The sequence below is a fragment of the Rhinopithecus bieti genome, unplaced genomic scaffold (genome assembly GCF_001698545.2).
Source record: "Rhinopithecus bieti isolate Rb0 unplaced genomic scaffold, ASM169854v2 scaffold_19723, whole genome shotgun sequence".
NCBI classification, from domain to species: Eukaryota; Metazoa; Chordata; class Mammalia; order Primates; family Cercopithecidae; genus Rhinopithecus; species Rhinopithecus bieti.
Genome location: NW_016809579.1, coordinates 531367 through 552446, shown reverse-complemented (window position 1 = coordinate 552446; position 21080 = coordinate 531367). Strand labels below are relative to the sequence as shown.

Here is a 21080-nt window from a genome sequence, read left to right as displayed (position 1 = left end):
TCTCATTTGTGTGCCATGTGGTCGGCAGTGTGCCAAGGACACAGGCCCTGTCCTCAGGGCCCCCACAGGGTGGACCTGCCCAGCACATGGGGCTTGCTTTCCTCCTGCCCTGGGCCATCAGGCAGGCAGCTGTCAGCCCGGTCTGCCGCACACCACTTTGGGAATGTTACTCTTGAGTACCCAGAGTCTAATCAGAGTTGACCTGGAGTGAGGGACTTGGTCAAGTTTCTCCTAGTGGGCCTGGCCCAGGAAGGGCATGGAGGAGGAAGGAGCTGTCCGCTCCATTCCACCCTCCAGCTTGTCAAAGCCCTGGAGCTGGGCAGACTCAGGGTCCCATGCCAGCATCGTGAGGACCGACCCACTGGGTGGCCTGGAGCTTCTCCCAGCTGGGCCCATTCCTTGTCTTTGCAGCAAGGTGGGAACATGACCTCACCTCACTGGGCACCTGGGCTCCCAAATGGGCATGATTGAGCGGCAGTCCTGGCCATCCGTGTTGGCTCCTTGGCAGTCTCAGCTCTTTGAAGGTGGAAGTGGGTCCGTGGCACCTCCCAGGGGAGGTGTTGAGCAGTGCAGGTGTTCCCCAGCTGATCATCCCGTGACTGGGACCTGGGAGTGGTGGGGGATCAGATCTTGCTTCTTAGAGCAACAACCGGGCCCTGCCCCTGGTTCTCTTCCCTGGCTCAGGGCCACAGAAGGAGAGCAAACCTGTGACAAACTTGTGGGCAGTCCACACAGATCTAAGTGGATGTTGGGTTTGCTTCTCCTAAGCCTCCATGTGCTGGGTGGGTTCCTGCCAGGCTCGCCGTACCCTCCTGAGACGCCTGCTCTTTCTTTTCTACTGACTGTTCTCTTGTGAGCGCTCTGACCTCCTGGGAGGTGGGCGTGGGTGTCCTTTTTCCCATGGCTTTCCCTGTGCCAAGTCTGCTCCCTGCAACTCCAGATGCCATTTAGCATCCCTAGAGAGAAGGAAGGGCCGTCTCAGCGCTCGAATCATTGGAATCCACTGCTTTGGGGAATTGAGAAAAACGCGATATTGCCTAGAAGTTGGCACCCAGGCTCTCGTTCCTGCATCCATCCCCGTGGGGGCTGACTTCATGCTTAGCCATGGCCACGTCTCAGGGCCACCAAGGAGGAAGTGTAATTTAAGAAGGGCTGGGTGCAACTGGGCGCGGTGGCTCACCTCTGTAATCTCAGTGCTTTGGGATGCCGAGGCAGGTGGATCACAAGGTCCGGAGTTCAAGACCATCCTGGCTAATACGGTAAAACCCCTTCTCTACTAAAAATACAAAAAAATTAGCTGGGCGTAGTAGTGGGTACCTGCAGTCCCAGCTACTCGGAGGCTGAGGAAGGAGAATCGCATGAACCTGGGAGGCAGAGGTTGCAGTGAGCCAAGATCATGCCACTGCACTCCAGCCTGGGCAACAGAGTGAGACTCTGTCTCAAAAAAAAAAAAAAAAAAAGAAGGGCTGGGCGCTTCACAAAGGCAAGGGCCTGGATCTACCTCCTCCCCAGCACCTCACCCTGGTGGAGGGGCATTTGCTCGTTGAGGAGGGGTCACCTGGGTGCCTCAACTGCAAAGCAAGATGGAGGACTAATGACTCTAGAAAAGTCACTGTGGGTCTGACCAGCACCCCTTCATTCAGAGCTTTCTATCCGAGGCATGTTAAGGGAGGTGGCTTGATGGTGGCTAAGCCAGGATGATAGACAGATGCCTGTGCTGTGCCCCAGCCCCTGCCATTCCTGGAGCAGATGCCGCTAATCAGTTGGGCACTCCAAGCCTGGACAGTATCCTCTGGCACTGCCCAGTGGGTTTGCAGTCCTTGATGCAGAAAGAAGGATGCCAGATGGGCGAAGCCCCGTCAGGCTCTACTCTCCCTCACTGCTAAGAGTGTACTGATTTGGGGACACCCTTTTGCTTCCCTGGGTGCCCGTGCTCTCTGAGGGCAATGATGCAGGGTCCGTGGCCCCTCCACTGGGTGTTGAGACTGAAAAGGTTTCACAGCCTGAGAGGGACTTTATGAAAGGGAGCGGTGATGACCTGCCTGCATGCCGCCATCTGTGTTGGAGGTGACGGGCAAGCTCCTTTGACGTCACTAGCCAGGAAAGGGGGGCAGGAGCTCCAGGCTACTTCCTCTTAGAATTTGCAGCCAGGGGTGGGGCCTGAGCTTTTCTCTTCTGCCCATCTCTTAGTTTGGTACATGACATGGAGTGTCAAATTCTCGAAGGGAGAAAGGAACCGTGCCTCTGAGATCTCATGACGACTCTGGGGTCAGAGGTGATCTCCCTTTTACATATGAGGAAACTGCGACTCAGAGAGGTTGAGTGTCTTGCCCACAGTCACACAGCCACTAAGTAGCTAAGCTAGGATGCGAGTGAGGCCACAGGCGCCCTGGTCACCTGTCTGCCCCTCGGGTGTGTTACTCTTTGGCTCCCTTACTCCTCTGTGAGCCAATAGGACGTTTCCACCCATCCTCTTGTTCCTGCACTACCTGGAGGTAGGAAGGAGGAGGAGATGTCCCTTTCAGCTCTACACGCTACCCCATCCCCTGCTGCTGCTGCTGCTGGGAGTGCGTCAAGGGGTTGGGGCTGTTTCTGGCTTCCCTGGCATTTGATGTCAAGAGGAAAGTTGCCTCTGTCGGCCTGGGTGTTTTGAGGTTCTCTTGCAGTAACTACTGGGCCTCCTGGGAGGCAGCCCATTGCTACCTGCTGAGCCTGGGCAAGTCTGGCATTGAGGAGAGGCCCAGATGTGAGCCCTGTGCAGGGTCAGCCACCCCAGCCCCAGACCCCCACTGTGGCTCTTGTGATCTCATGGCCCTTTTCAGCCACATCCCACGGCTCCAGGGCTGTGCTTTTTGGGGAAGAGTGACTTTGGGCTGCATTCCAGGTGGCTCCTTGATGCTGAATGGTGGCCGGCAGGTGCTCTGGCTTCCCAGCATCCTGGCCCAAGCACACCTGGGGGCCATGAGCCACAGGTGCTGCCAGGAGAATGCCTTCCTTAGCCTCCCCAAAATAACAGGATCAGAGGATCCCGCAGGCACAGTTTCTTTCCAGGCCTGGGTTCTGAGGGCTGGTGGGTGGTGCTCATTTGTTTAGCTGAATTAACTTCACAGTTAGATAACCGATCCCCACTACTGGATGACTTCCCATGTGGTTGCCTATCTGTCTCCTCAGAGCCTTGGCACCATGTGCTGCTCAGCACCCCCTCGGCTTGGGCTCCGCAGCATAGTGGATGATCCAGTTTGGATGTTTTGTTTCCCAAGAGCCAGCCAGGCAATGACCTCCAATACCTGTTCTCTGCCTGGGATCCCAGAGGCCCCTCTTGTAGGAAGAACACTGGCAGTAGTCCAAACGGAAGCTGCAGGAAGGCCCTAGAGCGGGAAAGTACCACCAGTGCAGGCTTGAGGCTGAGAAATGGTGAGGCTCGGGCAGAGGAGAACCAAGGTCTTTCAGTTGATGATTAAGGAGTTGGAGAGCAGGCTGGGCATGGTGGCTCACACCTGTAATCCCAGCACTTTGGGAGGCCTGGGCGGGTGGATCACTTGAGGTTAGGAGTTCGAGACCAGTCTGGCCAACACGGTAAAACCCCGTGTCCACTAAAAATGCAAAAATTAGCCGGGCGTGGTGGCACGTGCCTATAATCCCAGCTACTCGGGAGGCTGAGATAGGCGAATTGCTTGAACCTGGGAGGTGGAGGTGGCCATGAGCCGAGAGCATGTCATTGCACTCTGTGCTCCAGCCTGGGCAACAGAGTGAAATTCCGTCTCAAAAAAAAAAAAAAAAAAAACAGTTGGAAAACTGTTGGAGAAGCCAGAACCTGTTGGCAAAGTTTGCAAGGGTGCTACGGAGAGGGAGGTGCCCACTCCAGAGGTGAAGACAGGATGGGTGGGGTTCTCAGCTCCACTGGACACCAAACAGAAGCTATAATGGCAAGGCTAGTGCCCATGTTGAGGGCTAGGCCTTTCTGGACCCTTCATAAACATTGGCAAACAAAGCTTGGGTTCTCGACTTGTCTGGGCCAAGTTCTAATTCCTTCCAGGAGCGTGGGCACATTGATTACCTCTGAGCTGTTTCTTCTCCAGGCAGTGGTGAAGCTGGAGCCTGCTGCATGGGAGGGTTCTGTGGAGTGAGATGAGATGTTTTACGTCATGCTCTTTTCACACCTTCTTGGCACCCAGAAAGAGCTCAGCAAATACTAGCTGCTACGAGCCACCCTGACTGTGGCTATCAGCCAGCATTGTTCTTCCCAGGCCCCGCCCTATCCTCCACCTGGCATAGTGTTTCTCACAGCATAGGAAACTTTCTGGGCCACATTGGCCATGGGAGGCTTTCCTGGGGACCAGAGAGTCTGCAGGGAGGGCAAGTCAAGAGCAGGTGAGAGGGAGGTAAGGACGAGCAGGACCCTTGACCTCATTCTCCACTGCAGTGTATATTGGTCTGCCTGGTGACCCTCATTGCTCCTGGTCCCACTGCTGAACCTCTGGAGTCTGCCACATCCCTGCATAGACAGGGCCACTGACAGGCAGTGGCAGCCAGCTCAGTGGCACTCAGCCAGGTCTCCAGGGGTGTGCGCTTTGCTCTGGGGGCAGAGTAGCAGGGGCTGAGGCCACTGGCTGCCTTCAGGACCACCCCACCAGCCAGCAGCTGACAGCTCCACCTTGGTCTTCACTTGGGCCATCTTCCTTCTCCACTTTCTCAGCTGCTACATGGGCATCTTTGGCAACTTTTCCTCGTCCCACCAGTCAAGGCCCTGCTGATTTGTTGATGATCAAACTGCAGTTCTTGACCTGGGGAAGGTTTCCAGCATCTCCCTGGAGCCGTGGTCTCTGGTTGCTGGAGCATGTCATGGTCGGTTCAGGCTGCTGTAACAAAGTACTGTCTGCTGGGAGGCCCCCACACAGGCCTTTACCTCTCACAGTTCTGGAGGCTGGAGATCCAGGGCCAGGGTGCCAGCAGGGTCAGGTTCTGGTGAGGGCAGTAAGAAGCACGGCTGCCATCCCACTGTATCCTCACATGGCCTTCCTGGGAGTGGACATGGAGAGAGAAAAGGACCTGTCTTTCTTCTTCTTCTTATGGGGACACTTACCTCATCCCGTGGGTTCGTCTATGCCTACTCACCTCGCAAAGGCCCCACCTCCAGATACCAGCCCTTTGGAGTTAGGGCCTCAGCATGAATTCTGAGGGGGACAGAAACTTTCAGTCTTAACTGTGCTTCTTCCAGACTGGCCTTCCTGGGAAGGCCCTGGATAGGCTGTGGGTGGGGGGGTAATGTTGCACTGGCGACAGCTAGAGGAGGTGGCTGGCCTGAGGGGAGACCCCTTAGCAAGGAGGTGCCCCTCACGCCCACCAGCCTGACACGACCCCCTCCTCGGAAGACAGAAGGTACATAATGATGTGACCTCACAGGGCCTCGGTTTCCTTGTGTATAGAAATGAGGGTTATGGTGCCTGCCTCGTAGTGTCCTGGTGAGGAGTGAGTGGTGTGATTCACAGGAAGCTGTGACTGTCACATTCCCACCTGCAGAGGACATGGTGAAGGGTGACAGCCCCGTGTGAGACCCTGCAGGTCAGTTTCATTTAATCCTGAGAACATACCACCAGACAAGTCTTTCTCACCCCATCATGTTTAAGGAAACAGAGGCTCCAAGAAATGGAGGAGCGTAGCCAGCATCATCGTCACAGAGAAGAAGGGTAGGCTCGTGACAGTGAAGATGCAGGCTGTCCTGGCCGCCCTTGCTTTCTGGGGGCTCCTGTAGGGATGATGATTTTAGTTGTTCAAGGAGACAGGTGGTGTTTCTTCCAGCTGGTGTTTCCCACCTGGGATGTGGGGGGGCTCCCCAAGGGGAGTGTTGTCCTGCCAGCTGGGGCCTGCTGTCCCACCGCCCTGCCCCGCCCCACAGCACGCACGGGGACCCACGCCCACACAGGGTTACTTGCACCAGGACACACACAGGCCTGACATGCACAGGGACATGCCCTTGCTTGGAAATACACACACATAGAAACATGGAGATACACACAGTGAGACACATGGGCACACACCTACCCAGGCCACAGGTCTGTGTGGGGTTCCATGCATGAGGACATGCTCAGGCTCTCACACTCACACGAGAACGAACACACCCGGAGACATGGAGATGCACAAAGGGACACACAGAGACACAGACACAGAACACATAGGATCTTCCCCTGTGCCCTTCTCACACACAGGCTCCCACGGTGCTAGCAAGCCAGCTCTCCAAAGTGTGGTGCTGTCCCTGTCCTGGGCCATTGAGGCCCTGGCCCTCTCTGTCCCACAGCTCTAGCTGGGAGTGTTTGCCCTAGGTGAGATGTTGAGCATTGGGGACAGTGGTTTCTAGCCACGTGGCCTTATGCCAGCTTTGGGATGCAGTCAGAATTGTGACCCCAGCCCACCCTTGCCGTGTGCCCTGGAGGACGACTCAGGTGGGCTATGTGGGAAGCCTGTGCTGATTTCAAGGCCGACTGTCCTGTATTCCAGGCCGGAGACCAAGCTGCTGAGTGCTTCTGAGAGGGACATCTGGGCAGGGAGTGACATACGCCATACCACGTGGGCCTGCCAGCTATGTGCTGGTGCTGTGTGGGCTGGGAGGGCAGGGGCCAGGTGACAGGGACTGCAGAGCAGGGCCTAAGATGCTATGACATGCTGGGGTGCCTGTGGCTTTCGGGCTTCCCTCAGATGAGAATTGCACAGGTGGGTGAGGGTTTGGGTTCAAAAGAGTAGCCCAGAACCAGCCAAGTCCACTGTCCGAGCCTCCCAGGCCTTCAGCCCGCACCCCAGAGGGACCACATCCTCCCCACAGTCAAGCCTGTGTCCTCTCAATGTGGCATGCTGGCATGTGGGTGCTACAGGCGCCCAGTGTGACACTCACTGGCCTTGCTGAAGGCCGAGGGTGCCCCAGAGGTGGGTTGTGGGGAGCCACTGCTGGAGAGGGAGCTGCATTTCTGGCCTGCAGGCAGAGTGAGCTGGGTCTGCGGCTTCTGAGCTGAGCATGGGGTGCCCTCTGCTGGTGATGGCAAGAAGCTCAGTGCCTTTGTATGGAGAAGGCTGCCATCCAGCCCCGCCACTGCCCCCAGAGGGAAGGCGCCTGAGACCCCTCCTCCTAGGCCAGGAGGCCGTTTGCTGTGTCCCTGCCAAGAGGACATACTGCAGTCCTTCCCGAAGGACCTCAGTGTCCTGGGACCCCACCCATACCTGGTCCCCGCTGCAGACGCACCAGTTTGGGTTACCTGGCTTCAGCGCTCCAGCTCTACATGATGTTTCTGCAGGTGCACGTGCAGTTTCTTGCTTCCCGTGGGTGTTGTCACCAGGCGGCCGTCTGCCCTCGGCAGGCGGGGTATGGGTGAGTGCCGATGAGTCATGGCCTTGGCACGCCGGCAGTCTTCCTACCCTTCCACTTATGGGCACCAGCGGCCTGTGCGTAAGTCGTTGGTTCCCCCTCACAAGAGCCAGCTGGCTGTTGTGAGCCAAGCTGCTTATGATGGTGACATGAAGCCTCCACCCCGAGAGTGTCGGAGACCTGGCCCAGGCTGTACTTGCCAGTGGGGAGCTCTGCTGCCTGCGGCCCCAGAATGGGGGAAGTTCAGAGAGACAGATGCTCCCCGAGAAGAACCTCAGGCGGCAACTGACAGCAGGGCGAGGCCCCTGGTCTGACTCTAGGACCAGCCTGACTCCCTGAGAGTACAGGGCCTCCTCACTTCTCGAGGTGGGGACAGGTGCACTGCCTGCGGGGAGACACTGGGTTTTCACACCCTCTGCTGTATGTGCCTCCCCTGTGAGCCTTCCCTGAGACCAGGTGGGCTGGGTGCCCACTAAACACTTGGTCTCTCTCCCACGAGGTTGTGGGCTCCTGAGGGTAGAGGCCTGTGAATGTTGCCCCTCGCTTTCTGCGCTGCCTGGAACAGAGGGTGTACCTCGCTGAAGCTCAGTTTTTTCCTTAAGGACCTGCCTAAGCCTGTTGTAGGGACTGGATCAAATAATTCAGGCGATGTGCTCATGCACTGGTCCCAACATGGGGAAGGCTTGCTGCGACGGCCTCTCTTCCTATCCCTGTACCCTCAGCACAGTGCCCAACCCTGTGAGGTACCAGGCATGGGTGACTTACCTAGACATGCCCATTCAGCAGCCTCTTGAGCAAAAAGGACCTACCCTTGCCTTTCAGATGCAGACCAAGAAGCAGAAAGGCACGTGGCTTATTAGCCTATGCTCCCTGACCTGTGCTGCCCACCTGCACTCTGCATTAACCCTTTTCAGGCCGCAGGTATCCAGGCAGGTGTCAGAGGTGCAGCCCCTGCACACCGGGGACCCTATCCATCCTGCTAGTTGGGAGGACTAGGAGTTCCAGATGTGAGACCCCCAGTTCCTGCTGCCCTCAGAACCAGCCCGACCCTTGCCGTGACCTTGAGGGCTGCCACTTTTCAGAGTGCACTGGGCCCATCTCCACCCATAGACCATACTGCCCCATCTTTATCTCGAGCACCAATCTCTTCCCACCACAGGGGCCTGTGCCTGAGATGGTCCCTCTACAGAAATACCTGTTCCTGGCATAGCTGGCTTGTTGCCCATTCTGGCTCTCTGCTGCCACCCTAGAGAGGCACTGGCTTCCCTGTTTAAAGCAGGCCCTCCCATCACCCATCTTCACAGCAGACTGTTCCCTTGGCTCTGTGCCCCTCGAGACCCACAGCCGTTACCTCCCCATCTCCCCCACCCTCCCACCCTCTTCCAAAGGTGGAACACACAGGAGGGATTGGGAAATTTGCTGAACAAAGAAGTTACACATAAGCCCTGATCTGTTAGCAGGACTGTGAGGTGAACAAAACGTTCTGGAAAGTGGGTGTGACGGTCAGATGTGGAGGGAGGGAAATCTTCCCAGGGAGAGAAAGTCTCTGGGTCAGCCTGCTCCTGCTCCTGCTGGGCTGGGAGGGCCGAACACACCCCACCCATCACCCCAGGCTGCCCTGACCCCGCCTTCCCTGTGCTCGCAGCACCGGCAGCTGCTGAAGGACAGCTTCATGGTGGAGCTGGTGGAGGGGGCCCGCAAGCTGCGCCACGTCTTCCTCTTCACCGACCTGCTTCTCTGCACCAAGCTCAAGAAGCAGAGCGGAGGGTGAGTGACGATGTGGCCCCCATTCCGGCGGTGACCTCCCCCTGACGCTCCAGGACATGGAGGGCCCTGTCTTTACATTCCGTCTCCACTTGAGCACAATGCCAGGCTCAAGGTTAAAGATTGTTACTAGCAATCTGGAGACGTCATCAGGCATCATGGTGACCAGCTTTGATTCCCGTAGTGACGGGTAAACCTGACCATGGCTTCCGGCACCATTGCAGAAAGGTCACCTCAGGACCCATCCGGGAAGCGTGAGGTCAGGGGCTGCAGGCAGTGCTGGGTGGTGACTGCTTCTATCTCCCCGTGCCTGGTGGTGGCTTCTAAGTTATTCTCGGCACAGGCCTGCACACATTTCCCTCCTCCCTCCAGGGATTGGGTTCACCCAGGTTGCACCAGGTTGGAACGGAGCAAAGAGGGCCGTGTTGGGAAGGACCAGCACGGAGCTCTTCCCTGCATCCTGCCGTTTCCCTGCTGAGTAGATTTAATCAGTCAACTCAGAGGACAGCCTTAGTTCCCCCATCTGTCAGGCGAGGGGATGACCAGCTAGATCTGTAGTCCCTCAAACTCTATGGCCCTGGGGGTGGATTTCAGTCCTGTCCTGTCATCGTGGAGCCTTGATATGCTCCCACATGAGCCTTCAACCTTAGGGCCAGCTCAGGATAAGGTGGATCTAGACTCCTGAGATGCCTGGGGCCTGTGGTCCCATGTTCAGAGTGTCTGTTCCCAGGAATCACAGTTCCCAGGAATCCCAGCGCCTGCCAGTGGCCTCATCCCAGTCTGTTCCATGGAACACGTGCTGGGTTTTAGGTCAGGTAAACCATGTATGGCCAGGAACATGGGCTCTTGGCCTCTTCACAGCAGTGACATCAACCACGGAAGGCAGCCGGTACATGTGAACGTTCTTCTCTCCCCATCCCCAGCAAAACCCAGCAGTATGACTGCAAATGGTACATTCCGCTCACGGATCTCAGCTTCCAGATGGTGGACGAATCGGAGGCAGTGCCCAACATCCCCCTGGTGCCGGACGAGGAGCTGGACGCTTTGAAGATCAAGATCTCCCAGATCAAGAATGACATCCAGAGAGAGAAGGTGCATGCCAGGGGAGCAAGGGCCGGGTTCAGCGTGGTCTGAGTGGGCAGCAGCCCCCGCACCCGGCCAGTGGGTGCTTTCTGCATCAGGCCTCTGGGCCCCAGGTCTGGTCTCTGGGACCCCTGTAAGCTCTCGGCTCTGGGAGGGCTGGCATCTGGGCACAGGTAGGTGCCCAGTTGTTCTGAGAACCCCCAGCTCAGTGGGGAGCACCATACCAGAGCGGCTGCCAATCCAGCCCTCCAGAAAAACGAAGGGAACTAGTCATGGTCTCTACAATGTGCCTTTCACGGGATACTTCCTGCATGTGGTGGACTGCCTCATACTCAGTTGTCCGACCTGTGACTGGGGGTCCCTCTCAAGAGAAACTTGTTTATACTGGCAAGTTTAAACTGGGTCCAGTTTACGTCTGCCTGACCATTGCTCTGGCACTGGGAGCCTGATTTTGTGTTTTCACTGGCATCCCCGGGGAAAACTTAACCTAAGCAAACACCTCCTAGTTTTTCAGAACCACACCACCACAATACGAAACAAATTCAGAGATTTTACCTATAGGTTTTGGACAAGGAGGTGCCATGAGTAGGGAGGGCAGTCTTCTGTCCCTGGGTCACACAAGGCAGAAGTGAAGAGTCAGAGAGAGAGAGAGCGCATGACAGCTAGCAGTATTTATAATGGAACAGGGTGTGATCCCTTGTAAGTTCACAGGCAAATGCCTGGATGGTCCTTTTAAGGAAGCAGCAGGAATGCGGGAGCTCAGTCAGCTGGGCGGGAGAGAGGCTTCTGGGTTCTCACCTCTGGCCACGGGATTGAGCTGTTTGAGTGTGTGGTCTCCTGATACCCAGTCTGCATCCTTTGCTGTGTGGTTCCATTACACGGGTGATGTACCGAGTCACCAGAGAGAAAGTCACAGCCAGACAGTGGAGGGCTTGGAGTAGTCCAGGATGCGGGCTGGGGGAGGTGCTGGCTGTCCCCCATGCAAGCTACTCTGATGTGGGCCAGGCCCAGGTGAGAGTGCCACCCCTCCAGGTATTCAGGACTACTGGCGCTTGGTTTTTTCCAGAGATGTTTGAAGACTGTAAAAATGGCAAGGACGAGCCCCTCAATCAAAGGTTAGCCAGGCCAGAGGAGGCAGGTGGCAAGAAGGTTAGGCCTGGGTCCAGGGATGCCCAGGTAGGTTGGATGCAGCAGGACAGGAGTTCCTCAGCCCTTGCCCAGCTGCCCAGCCTGCTGTACCCAAACCCAGGATACTTAGGAACACAGGGAGCTTCGAGACTGGGGTGAACATTCTATTGTTCATCCTTGTGGGACTGTGACCTCCAAGATAGGGTGTCCCCACACATAGTGGGAGCCAGTGCTCAGAGCACCTGAGGCCTATTGACTGTTACTGTTGTATTCTCCATGTTCAGCTCTTTGGGGGATGGGATAGGATGGAGCCCTACCTGGTGACAGGCAGCACAGTTTTTTCCTCCCCAGGGATAGTGGCTTCTAGAGTGAAACACGCAGCTCAGCGTAGGAAGGGCCTTCCCATCCAGGTTCTGTTGACAGTCGTCTGGCCTTCTGCTGGGACCTCCACAAACATGCCCAGGGGGCCCGATACTGAAACCTAGTTGGATTAGGAAGGGGGTGAGGGACCCTCTAGGTCACAACGGCCTCCTGGACATTGTCTGAATTTGGGAAAATGAAAGGCAGGGATGTTTGTAAAAGTCTCTTCTCTCCGCCGTTACGAGAGGAAAGACTTAATTCCTACAGAAAAGGTTTACCGAGCATGTCCTGCAGCTTGTGCCGTGCCTTGACCCTGTAAAAAGGCTGTTTCTGTCCTCCAAAGGCCACCAGCAACTGCAGTCTGGGGCCCTGGGCTGTGCTGAGTGGAGAGATGGGATTCTCGCCCTCTGCAGGCTGAATGCAGCTGGTGGGTGGGGATGGATGGAGTGGGAGTGGGTTGTGTGGGGTGCTGGAATGGAAAGGTGAGGCTGTGGCATCTCCCCGCAGAGGGCGAACAAGGGCAGCAAGGCCACGGAGAGGCTGAAGAAGAAGCTGTCGGAGCAGGAGTCGCTGCTGCTGCTCATGTCTCCTAGCATGGCCTTCAGGGTGCACAGCCGCAATGGCAAGGTGAGTGCCTGCTGTGCTGGCCCCTCCTGCTCTCCCAGCCTGGGATGGGCTCCTGACTGCCTCATGGCAGCGCGTTTTCACTTGGACGCACCCCAGACTGAGAGGCTTGTCCAGCATGGTGCATGCAAGCACACTCATTCCCTTGTCTGGGGCTTTGGGCCGTAGCCGCCAGGTTGAGTGGCAGCTGGCTCAGCTTCCACAACTGGGAGTGGGCAGGGTCTCTGGGGAGGGTATAGGGCAGGGGAGCCTAGCAGGTGCAGACCTGGCCCTTGGTACAGGGATGCTGTCCCGGGACCTTGAGGGCCAGAGACGCATCTTCTGTCCTGAGTCTGGCTCCTGCTGCCATCTGTAACCTGGGCCTCTCCCTCCTGTCAACATCCAGAATGACTTGTTTTCTAGCCTGGCCAGGAGAGGCTGCTGGTGGACTCTGCTGGTGGGGCTTGTGGGTTGAATGCAGGAGGTCAGGTCTGGATTAATCTTCACCTCTGCAGATCCCACCTGGTCACCTCCATGTCCCTAAGCTGTGCCCCTCTGCCAGCATCACACCCTGACCCATGTGGTTCAGGTGAGAGCTTGTGCCACAGGTGCTGTGGCAGCCAGCTGGCAGGAAGGGTAGGGAGTGCCGGAAGCGACATGCCAGACCATGAGCACAGCTGGCCACGGGGCTCCAGCCAGCTGGAGGTATGAGTTGTGTGCTCTGAGGTGCCCCGGGCCTACCAGGCATTCGCGTAGCCAGGGCGGAGATAACTGGGTGTGTTCTTCTCGCCCACCCTAGAGTTACACGTTCCTGATCTCCTCTGACTATGAGCGTGCAGAGTGGAGGGAGAACATCCGGGAGCAGCAGAAGAAGTGTGAGTATCCTCTGTCCCGAGAAGGTCTGGACTTCAAAACATTAGGGCCAGGCTGGCAGCTCCTGTGGTTTTAAACCTTCTTTTTTATTTTGAGGGGTTTTATCCAAGTGAAGTGTTGCATTGGAGATAGCCGCCCTGATAGGCCCCCAGGCCTCTTGACTCCCCGCCTGCCTATCCTGCCCCCATCCCCTGGGCACTCATTTCCCCACTGCCCTGTGATCCCCCTTCCCCAGGTCCTTTCCCGATTCCACACCCACCCCTACACACACCCCTGCCATCTGCCCCCCTGCTGCCCGTACACCCCACCCCGGCCTGCCCCTAGGCCTTTCTGGGACCACTCCATTTTCTTGGCCTCCCCCATTTCCCCTCATCTGCTCCCCACCCCCGGGCCTTCCCTGCCCCAGCAGGTGCTGATGCTAAAGGGGCCTTTGGCTGGGCCCACTTGGGCAGCCACACTGCGCTGGCCCCACTGCCCTGTTCATATGGCCAGGGCTGCCGGCTCTCAGCACAGGGGCACTCCCTCCTGTCTGGGGCAGCCCCTTCCTTCTCTGGGCACTTCCCTCTGTCAGGGTGCTCCTTCCTTCGGGTCCCGCCTGGCAGTGTCACTGGGGAAGGCAGCCCCGGTTCCCTCCTTGGAGGTTTGGGATTCACATGCCATCCTTACCAAGATGTTCCCACTGGGACTCTTGTGTGCCACTGTCCCTCTTGCAGGGGGAGCTGGGCTGAGCACTGTATCCAGGTGGCCTAGTCCTCCCACAGCTGTGGGCCATCTCCTGCAAAGGAGCGTATTTCACAGGGATGCCGGGCTGGGGCTCTGCATGACTCTGGCCTGGCCTGACCTCCCGCCCCCTCAGGCTCATCATTCTCACCTATGCAGAGCCACATCTCAGCCCCCAATGCCACCGTGGCCTGGAGGAACACGGATCTCCGGGCAGCCCTGCCAGTGCTTGTGTCCCAGGGTTTCCTGTCATAACATGGAAGCCCCAACCATTTCCAGAGTGGCAGCCTCTGTAGCCTGTTCAGCATTATGCCCAGAAATAAGCCCCTTTTCCTCACCTGGTGGAGAAACAGGGCCTGTGTTAGCAGAGGAGGGGCAGAGCCAAGCTGCTGTCTGGGAGACCTCACAGGGAGATGCTCCCAGTCCAGCCGCTCATTCTCAGACCTGCCGCATGTCTGTGCATAGGTAGCGTGGGACATGTGTGTTTGTAAGTCTCATGCTAAGACTCTTGCAGGCCTGGGCTCTCCAAGGCCACACCTCGCTCTGCTGCCAGACCGGCACTGCACTTGGGAGCCAAGTGCCCTCTCCTGAGCCCCCAAGCCCTGGCACCAGTTCTTGCCATGCCCCTTCCCCAGGGTGTGGTGGGGGTCCAGCGGGAGGGGCCAGAGGGCCAAGGAGCAGACTGACCAGTTGGTGCACCTCTTTTCCAACCTCCCAGGTTTCAAAAGCTTCTCCCTGACATCCGTGGAGCTGCAGATGCTGACCAACTCGTGTGTGAAACTCCAGACCGTCCACAGCATTCCGCTGACCATCAACAAGGAAGGTGGGCCCGCCCTCCTGTGTACAGGGCACCTGTAGGGAGGGCAGGCAGCTAGCCTGAAGGCTGATCCCCGCTTCCTGTTGGCACTTTTGTTGGGACTAGTGGACTTTGGTGCAGAGGGAAGAGCTGTGCTTATTAGGGCCTCTTGTCTCCTCCCAGGAGTGGACGAGGTGGGTTAAGAGCGGTTTCTCCCTGAGTGGCTGCTGCTGGGTGGTTGAGGAGATGCACAACTTCTGTTCCTAGTCACGAGGCTGCAGCAGATGCTCCTCAGATGCTCTGTGCCTTGGATCTGGCCCCACTCCCGTCCTCCCAGCCCTCCTCTCCTCCAGCTACCTGCCAGCCGGCACTTTTGGTCAAGCTGAGTTTTGCATTCACTGTTGCACGTATGCTCAGTCACACACACAGCATACACTATGCACATGTGTCCACACACACCCCACTCACATCCCACGTCACCCCGACCCCCTCTGCTGTCCTTGGAACCTTATTACACTTTGGGTCACTGGTTTGCCTGTGTTGTGAAACCAACTGGATCCTGAGGTCCCCAAGACAGAAATCATGATGGGTATGTTTTTGGCCCATGACACTGGCTTGCCTTGTGCTGGGCAGATGGCAGCCACGCGGTGTCCACCGGATGGTTGATTCTGAAGAGTTAGCTTGTCACCTGCCTCCCTTTCCCGGGACAACAGAAGCTCACCTCTTTGGTCTCTTGCACAGATGATGAGTCTCCGGGGCTCTATGGGTTTCTGAATGTCATCGTCCACTCAGCCACTGGATTTAAGCAGAGTTCAAGTAAGTACTGGTATGGGGAGGAAGGTTGCAGTGGCCGAGCCAGGGCCTCCACCCAGGAAGGACTCATCGGGCAGGGTGTGGGGAAACAGGGAGATTATTCAGATGACCACGGGACACCTTTGACCCCTGGCTGCTGTGGAGTGTTTGTGCTTGTTGATGCCTTCTGGGTGTGGAATTGTTTTTCCCGCAGTGGCCTCTGCCCTGTCCCTAGCCTGTCTCAGATCCTGGGAGCTGGTGAGCTGTCCCCTGCAGGTGGTTCGTGTAATCGCAGGGGTTTGGAAGGAGTTTGACAGATCCCCTGGGGTGCCTAGGAGTCTTGGGTCCAAGCCAGGAGGGCTGTCAGCAGTGCGGCTTCACCCCACAGCAGAGCAGATTTGGCTGCTCCGTCGAGCTGGATGGATAATACACTTTTTTTCTTTCTCCTCTAAGTGGAGGTCTCCCCCAGCTACTGGAGCTGTCAGAGCAGTAAAGGCTGGTAACACATCACTTGCACTGTATAAGTTTCTAGAGGCCAGGCGCGGTGGCTCATGCCTGTAATCCCAGCAATTTGGGAGGCTGAGGCAGGTGGATCGCTTGAGCTCAGGAGTTGGAGACCAGCCTGACCAACATGACGAAACTGTGTCTACTAAAAATACAAAGATGCCAGGCGTGGTGGCTCACACCTGTAATCCCAGCACTTTGGGCGGCTGAGGCAGGTGGATCACTTGAGCTCCGGAGTTCGAGACCAGCCTGACCAACATGTTGAAACCCCATGTCTACTAAAAATACAAAGATTAGCCAGGCAAGGTGGTGGGTGCCTGTAATGCTAACTACTTGGGAGGCTGAGGCAAGAGAATCGCTTGAACCTGGGAGTCAGAGGTTGCAGTGAGCCGCACTTGTGCCACTGCATTCCAGCCTGGGCTTCAGAGGGAGACTCCACCTCAAAAAAAAAAAAAAAAAGTTCCCAGAAACAGCAAAATGTGGAGGAAGAAAGCTTACCAGGGATTGTTGGGGGATGGGGTTAGGAGAGGACTAACTGCAGATGAACCTAAGGGGACTTTTTAGGTCAGAGCAGTGTCGTGAAAAGATTGTGGTGCTGTTTGTACTCGCGTTTACATTTCCTAAAAATCCTTAAACCCTACACTTGGAATGGATGAATTATATGACATGCAGATTGCATCTTCATAACACTGTAACACACATAATCTTTCCCCCGGGCCTGTCTCTGGCTGCCTCATAAATGCTGGCGTTTTCTTCATCAGCCTCCCTCTATCCCTGCATCTCCTCCCAGGTCCTGTCTGTGAGCAGTACAGTGTGACACCCTACGCTGCCCCGTGGTCCCAGACTTGTCTGTCCTTGCCTCCCTATTACTTTTCTTTCTATCTCTTCCTTGCCCCATGCACTCAACCTTGCATCCCCAAACCAAACCTCATGGCCCCCAAACTTGTTCCTCCTCTGTCCTGTCCCGTTGAGGGGCACCACCATCCATCCCCGTGGCCAAGCCGGAAACTGTGGTCCGCTCTCCCTCCGTTAAATGCCATTCTCCATCAATGAGGCTTCTTGATCGTCTCTGGCTGCCTGGCCAGGCCCTGGCTGTGGCCTCCTCCCTGGTTGTCGTAGCTCTGGACATCCCTGCAGAAAGGGTCCCCACCACCAGGCCTCTCCATCCCCCGTCTCAGGTAGTTCTTCTAAAACATAAACCCCACCCTGCCACTTAGCACCTACAGCCAGCCCAGCCCCGCTCTTCTGCAGTCCTTGCCTCCTTCCCTTCCCCCTGCACCCCACGACTTCCCCAGCACTGAGCTGCTTCCTGTGCCCCACAGTGGCCTGGAGTCCCCTTTGCCTGGATTCTTTGCCCAATAATACTTACAGCGGGGTCTGCTCTGTAGGATGCAGGAGCTTCCCACATCCCCCAGGACGGCTGGCCTCTGCTGTGGCATCACTGTGTAACGATGGCGTGTACACCTCTCTGTTCCCACTAGTGCAGGGGCTGTCTCATCACAGGGGCTTTAGCTGGGGTTTGTGGACTGACTGAGTGAATGAATGTTGTGGGAAGTCCCGTTTCCCAGCTGCCCCCAGGGAAATTCCACAGAGCAGGCAGGGGCATCGCATGAGGTGCTGGTGTTCATGCCAGACGCCCGTTAGGTGTTGAATTTTTAAAAAGAAAAAAACTTTTGTATTTTTTTTCTGATTCTGCAAATAACACCTGCTCTTACAGACCATGTGGGTGATGTGGAGAGGAGCCGTGACCTTCTCCATATTCCCTTCTCCCCACAGATCTGTACTGCACCCTGGAGGTGGATTCCTTTGGGTATTTTGTGAATAAAGCAAAGACGCGCGTCTACAGGGACACAGCTGAGCCAAACTGGAACGAGGTGAGGAGCTGATTCCACAAGGGCCCAGCCTGCCAGCCGGGGCACAGGATGTTTCCCACTGGAGAGAATCTGAACCTTCAGGGGCTCCCTGAGGGCTTCCCCCGAAGGCAGTGCTGCTGAATTCCAGTAATCTCCTGGGGGGCCAGGAGGTGACGAGTCCAAGAGATTTTACCTCTGTTCCTGAAAACCTTACCCACCCCTCCATCACAAAGAAGCCGCCTATTTTGCTGGAGAAGTGTTTGGAAAGAGACTTAAAAGGGCTTTTTGTCTGCCTTTGTTAGCGTTTGTTTATTTGGTAGGTTTCCATAGTGTTTTTCCACAGAAGTTGGAATGAGCTCCCGTGACCCTCTTGGCTTCCGGAAGCCTGGGGCTCTGCTATGGGGCTGGGGCAGGGACTGTAGGGTCCTGCTTGCTTGTCTCAGGGTGTTGGGCTTGTACGGTGTGTCGTAGTGCCTTCCTCCACCTTGGAGAGCTGCTGTGTGAGTCACATAGCCATTTGGCCCTGCCCCTTCGGGAGTGGAGGAATGATTGCAGAGAGGCCCGTATTGACTAAGTCCCAGATCCATGAGAGGTGCCGTTTCCCAGCTTCTGCAGCAGTTGTGACCTGGAAGGTCTCATTCTTGATGATGCAGGTAGAGGCAGCTGGGCCTGCAGAGAGCTGCCTCCCACCCCCGCTCCTGCGAAGGAGGAAGCCAGGAGCCCCCAGGCTGCTTGGTCTACACGGGTCACAAGGCTGGTGGAGCGAGCAGTGGGGCTGGAACCCAGGTCTCCTTTCTCAGCATCCACTACTCTTTGATCATTTTAGACATGTTGCTTGAATAGTACAAGGGCACAAGGAGCTCAGGAAACTACCTGGACATCCCTGCAGAAAGGGCTGAGTGGCAGCTGTGATGACAGGGGGTATAAGAGCCACATGGGGTCCATCGAAGAAGGCTTTGCAGAGACCAAGAGTGCCACGACCCAGCAGAGACAACAAGAGAGGGTGCCAGGCAGCAGTGTGCAAAAGGTTTAGGTGCCAGGCATCTACGGAAGCTCCAGGGAGGCATGAAGTCATGAGGGTTAGATTGCAGCAGGTCACCTCCACCACCCTCACTGTCCATGAAGATCTGGGCTTGGGGACACTCACATATTCCTGGCTCACACACACACCCACCCACCCACTCCTCCATTCAGGTTCAGAAATTCCTGCTGCTTTCTTCTTCCCTCACCTTCCTCCATTTCCCCAGCAAGAAGCCACACGTGCACACACGTTGCTGTGAAGTGCAGATTCACCAATGGCACCATCAGGGTGGCGGAGGAGAGGGTTCACACCACACCCACGCAGACAACTTGAAAGCTAGGGGAGCAGTTTTTCCTCCAAGTCCCTGTCCCTCCTTTGTCAACCCCAGGGATCACTCTTTGTTTCCTTTTAGATAGAATTCATTTTTTAAAGAGTGGGTTTGGGTATGCAGCACAATGGAGCAGAAAGAACGAAGAGTTCCCATGTACGCCCTGCCCCCCACCTCAATTATGGACATTCCACCCTAGGGTGGGACATGAGTTACAGTTGATGAGCCTGCGTTAATCCATCATTATCACCCAGAGTTCGTAGTTGACATTAGATAGGGTTCATTCGTGGTGGTACACGTTATGGGTTTTGACAAATGTAGAATGACGTGTATCCACCATGATAATATCTTACGGAACAGTCTCGCCACCAAAAAAGTGAACCTACGTTGACAGATCATTATCATTCAGAGTCCATAGAAATAACTTCTTCTTGTGGGTTTTTTTTTGTTTTTTTTTTTTTTGTTTTGAGGAAGAATCTCACACTGTTGGCCAGGCTGGAATGCGGTGGCATGATCTTGGCTCACTGCAGCCTCTGCCTCCTTGATTCAAGCAATTCTTGTGCCTCAGCCTCTCAAGTAGCTGGGATTACAGGCATGCACCACCATGCCCGACTAATTTTTGTATTTTTAGTAGAGATTTAGTAGAAATTTTGTGTTTTTAGTAGACATGTTGGCTAGGTTAGTCTCGTACTCCTGGTCTCCAGTGATCTGCCCACCTCAGCCTCGCAAAGTGCTGGGATTACAGGTGTGAGCCCTCACGCCCAGCCCATAGAAATATCTTTTAACAAGCACCCTGGAGATTGTGAGGCACCCTTTGAGATGCTGGTGTAAGGAGTTTGGATTAGGTTTGAGTGACAGTCGGAGCTTCTGGAAGCATCCAGGCTGGGCCACAGTCTCATGCCAGGGTTGCTTACAGGGAACATTTCCATGCGTCCCAGGACTAAGGGAGGGTCTCAGGCATCAGTCCCTCTGGGCCAGCAAGGGCGACAGGGACAGCCTGGGTTCAGAGGACCCTTCAGCTATAACATTGACCTGTTTGTTCACACTGGACTTCCCTTCTCCCTTGGGCCTGCAGGAATTTGAAATAGAGCTGGAGGGCTCCCAGACCCTGAGGATACTGTGCTACGAAAAGTGTTACAACAAGACGAAGATTCCCAAGGAGGACGGCGAGAGCACGGACCGACTCATGGGGAAGGGCCAGGTCCAGGTAAGGCGGCCATCTCTACCGTCCCCTGCCTGAGGCATGGTGTCCTTTTTCATGCAGTCCTTGGGGACACTGAGATGGCCTTGCACCAAGGGTGGGGTGGGGTGGGCAGCTGTGACTCTGAAACATCCGTTGTGGGAGACCTGTGTTGGTGCCTGCATGTATCTTGATGGGTCTTGATGTTCCGCTCTCTGTCTGCATGTCTGTTGTGTCGGCTCATTTCCAAAGGAATTTCCATTCAACTTGGTTTTGCAGCTGGGGCCTCAGTTTCTGCCCGGCCATAGGAGAACCCAAAGGCAGAACGGTTAGGTGATGCCCTGGGCCGAAATTGGCCCATCCTGTGCCAGTCTTCTTAGAAGAGCACAGGGGTCCCAGAGGCTGCCTGCTTGGCATCCCCTATCTGTGGTCTAGACCCAGTTGCCAGGGTATAGAGCTGTATCTCTGAACAGGGTGCACACAGGTGTCCTCCCAGGCTAGTCTGGAAGCCGCCAGGTGGGACCAAGAATGTGTCCGTACAGGACCAGCACAGGGGCCGTGGTTCTTAAGGAGACTGCCTGGGCCCTCTGTCTTTCAGAAGCTTATCCAGCCCCTGGGAGCCTGCCACCTCCTGGAGGATCATAGCAGGTGCCCCATGCCCTGTCTCTCCTGTTCGCACCCTCAGTTCCGCGGGGGTAGCTGGGAGGAAGCCCTGGTCGCG

The 21080-nt window shown here is 56.1% G+C and overlaps 1 protein-coding gene across 2 annotated transcripts in view; it reads left to right on the top strand.

The window, feature by feature from the left end:
- Positions 1 to 20434, top strand: part of BCR (BCR activator of RhoGEF and GTPase) — a 114224-nt gene extending 93790 nt beyond the window's left edge. For both annotated transcript variants that reach the window (XM_017889753.1, XM_017889752.1), the window contains exons 9-16: positions 9000 to 9121; positions 10042 to 10210; positions 12197 to 12316; positions 13092 to 13167; positions 14604 to 14708; positions 15423 to 15497; positions 17754 to 17851; positions 20255 to 20434. In XM_017889753.1, coding sequence (XP_017745242.1) covers positions 9000 to 9121; positions 10042 to 10210; positions 12197 to 12316; positions 13092 to 13167; positions 14604 to 14708; positions 15423 to 15497; positions 17754 to 17851; positions 20255 to 20419 — 930 coding nt within the window. In that variant the 3' untranslated portion in view covers positions 20420 to 20434. The remainder of the gene's footprint in view (positions 1 to 8999; positions 9122 to 10041; positions 10211 to 12196; positions 12317 to 13091; positions 13168 to 14603; positions 14709 to 15422; positions 15498 to 17753; positions 17852 to 20254) is intronic.
- The last annotated feature ends 646 nt before the right edge of the window (positions 20435 to 21080 follow it).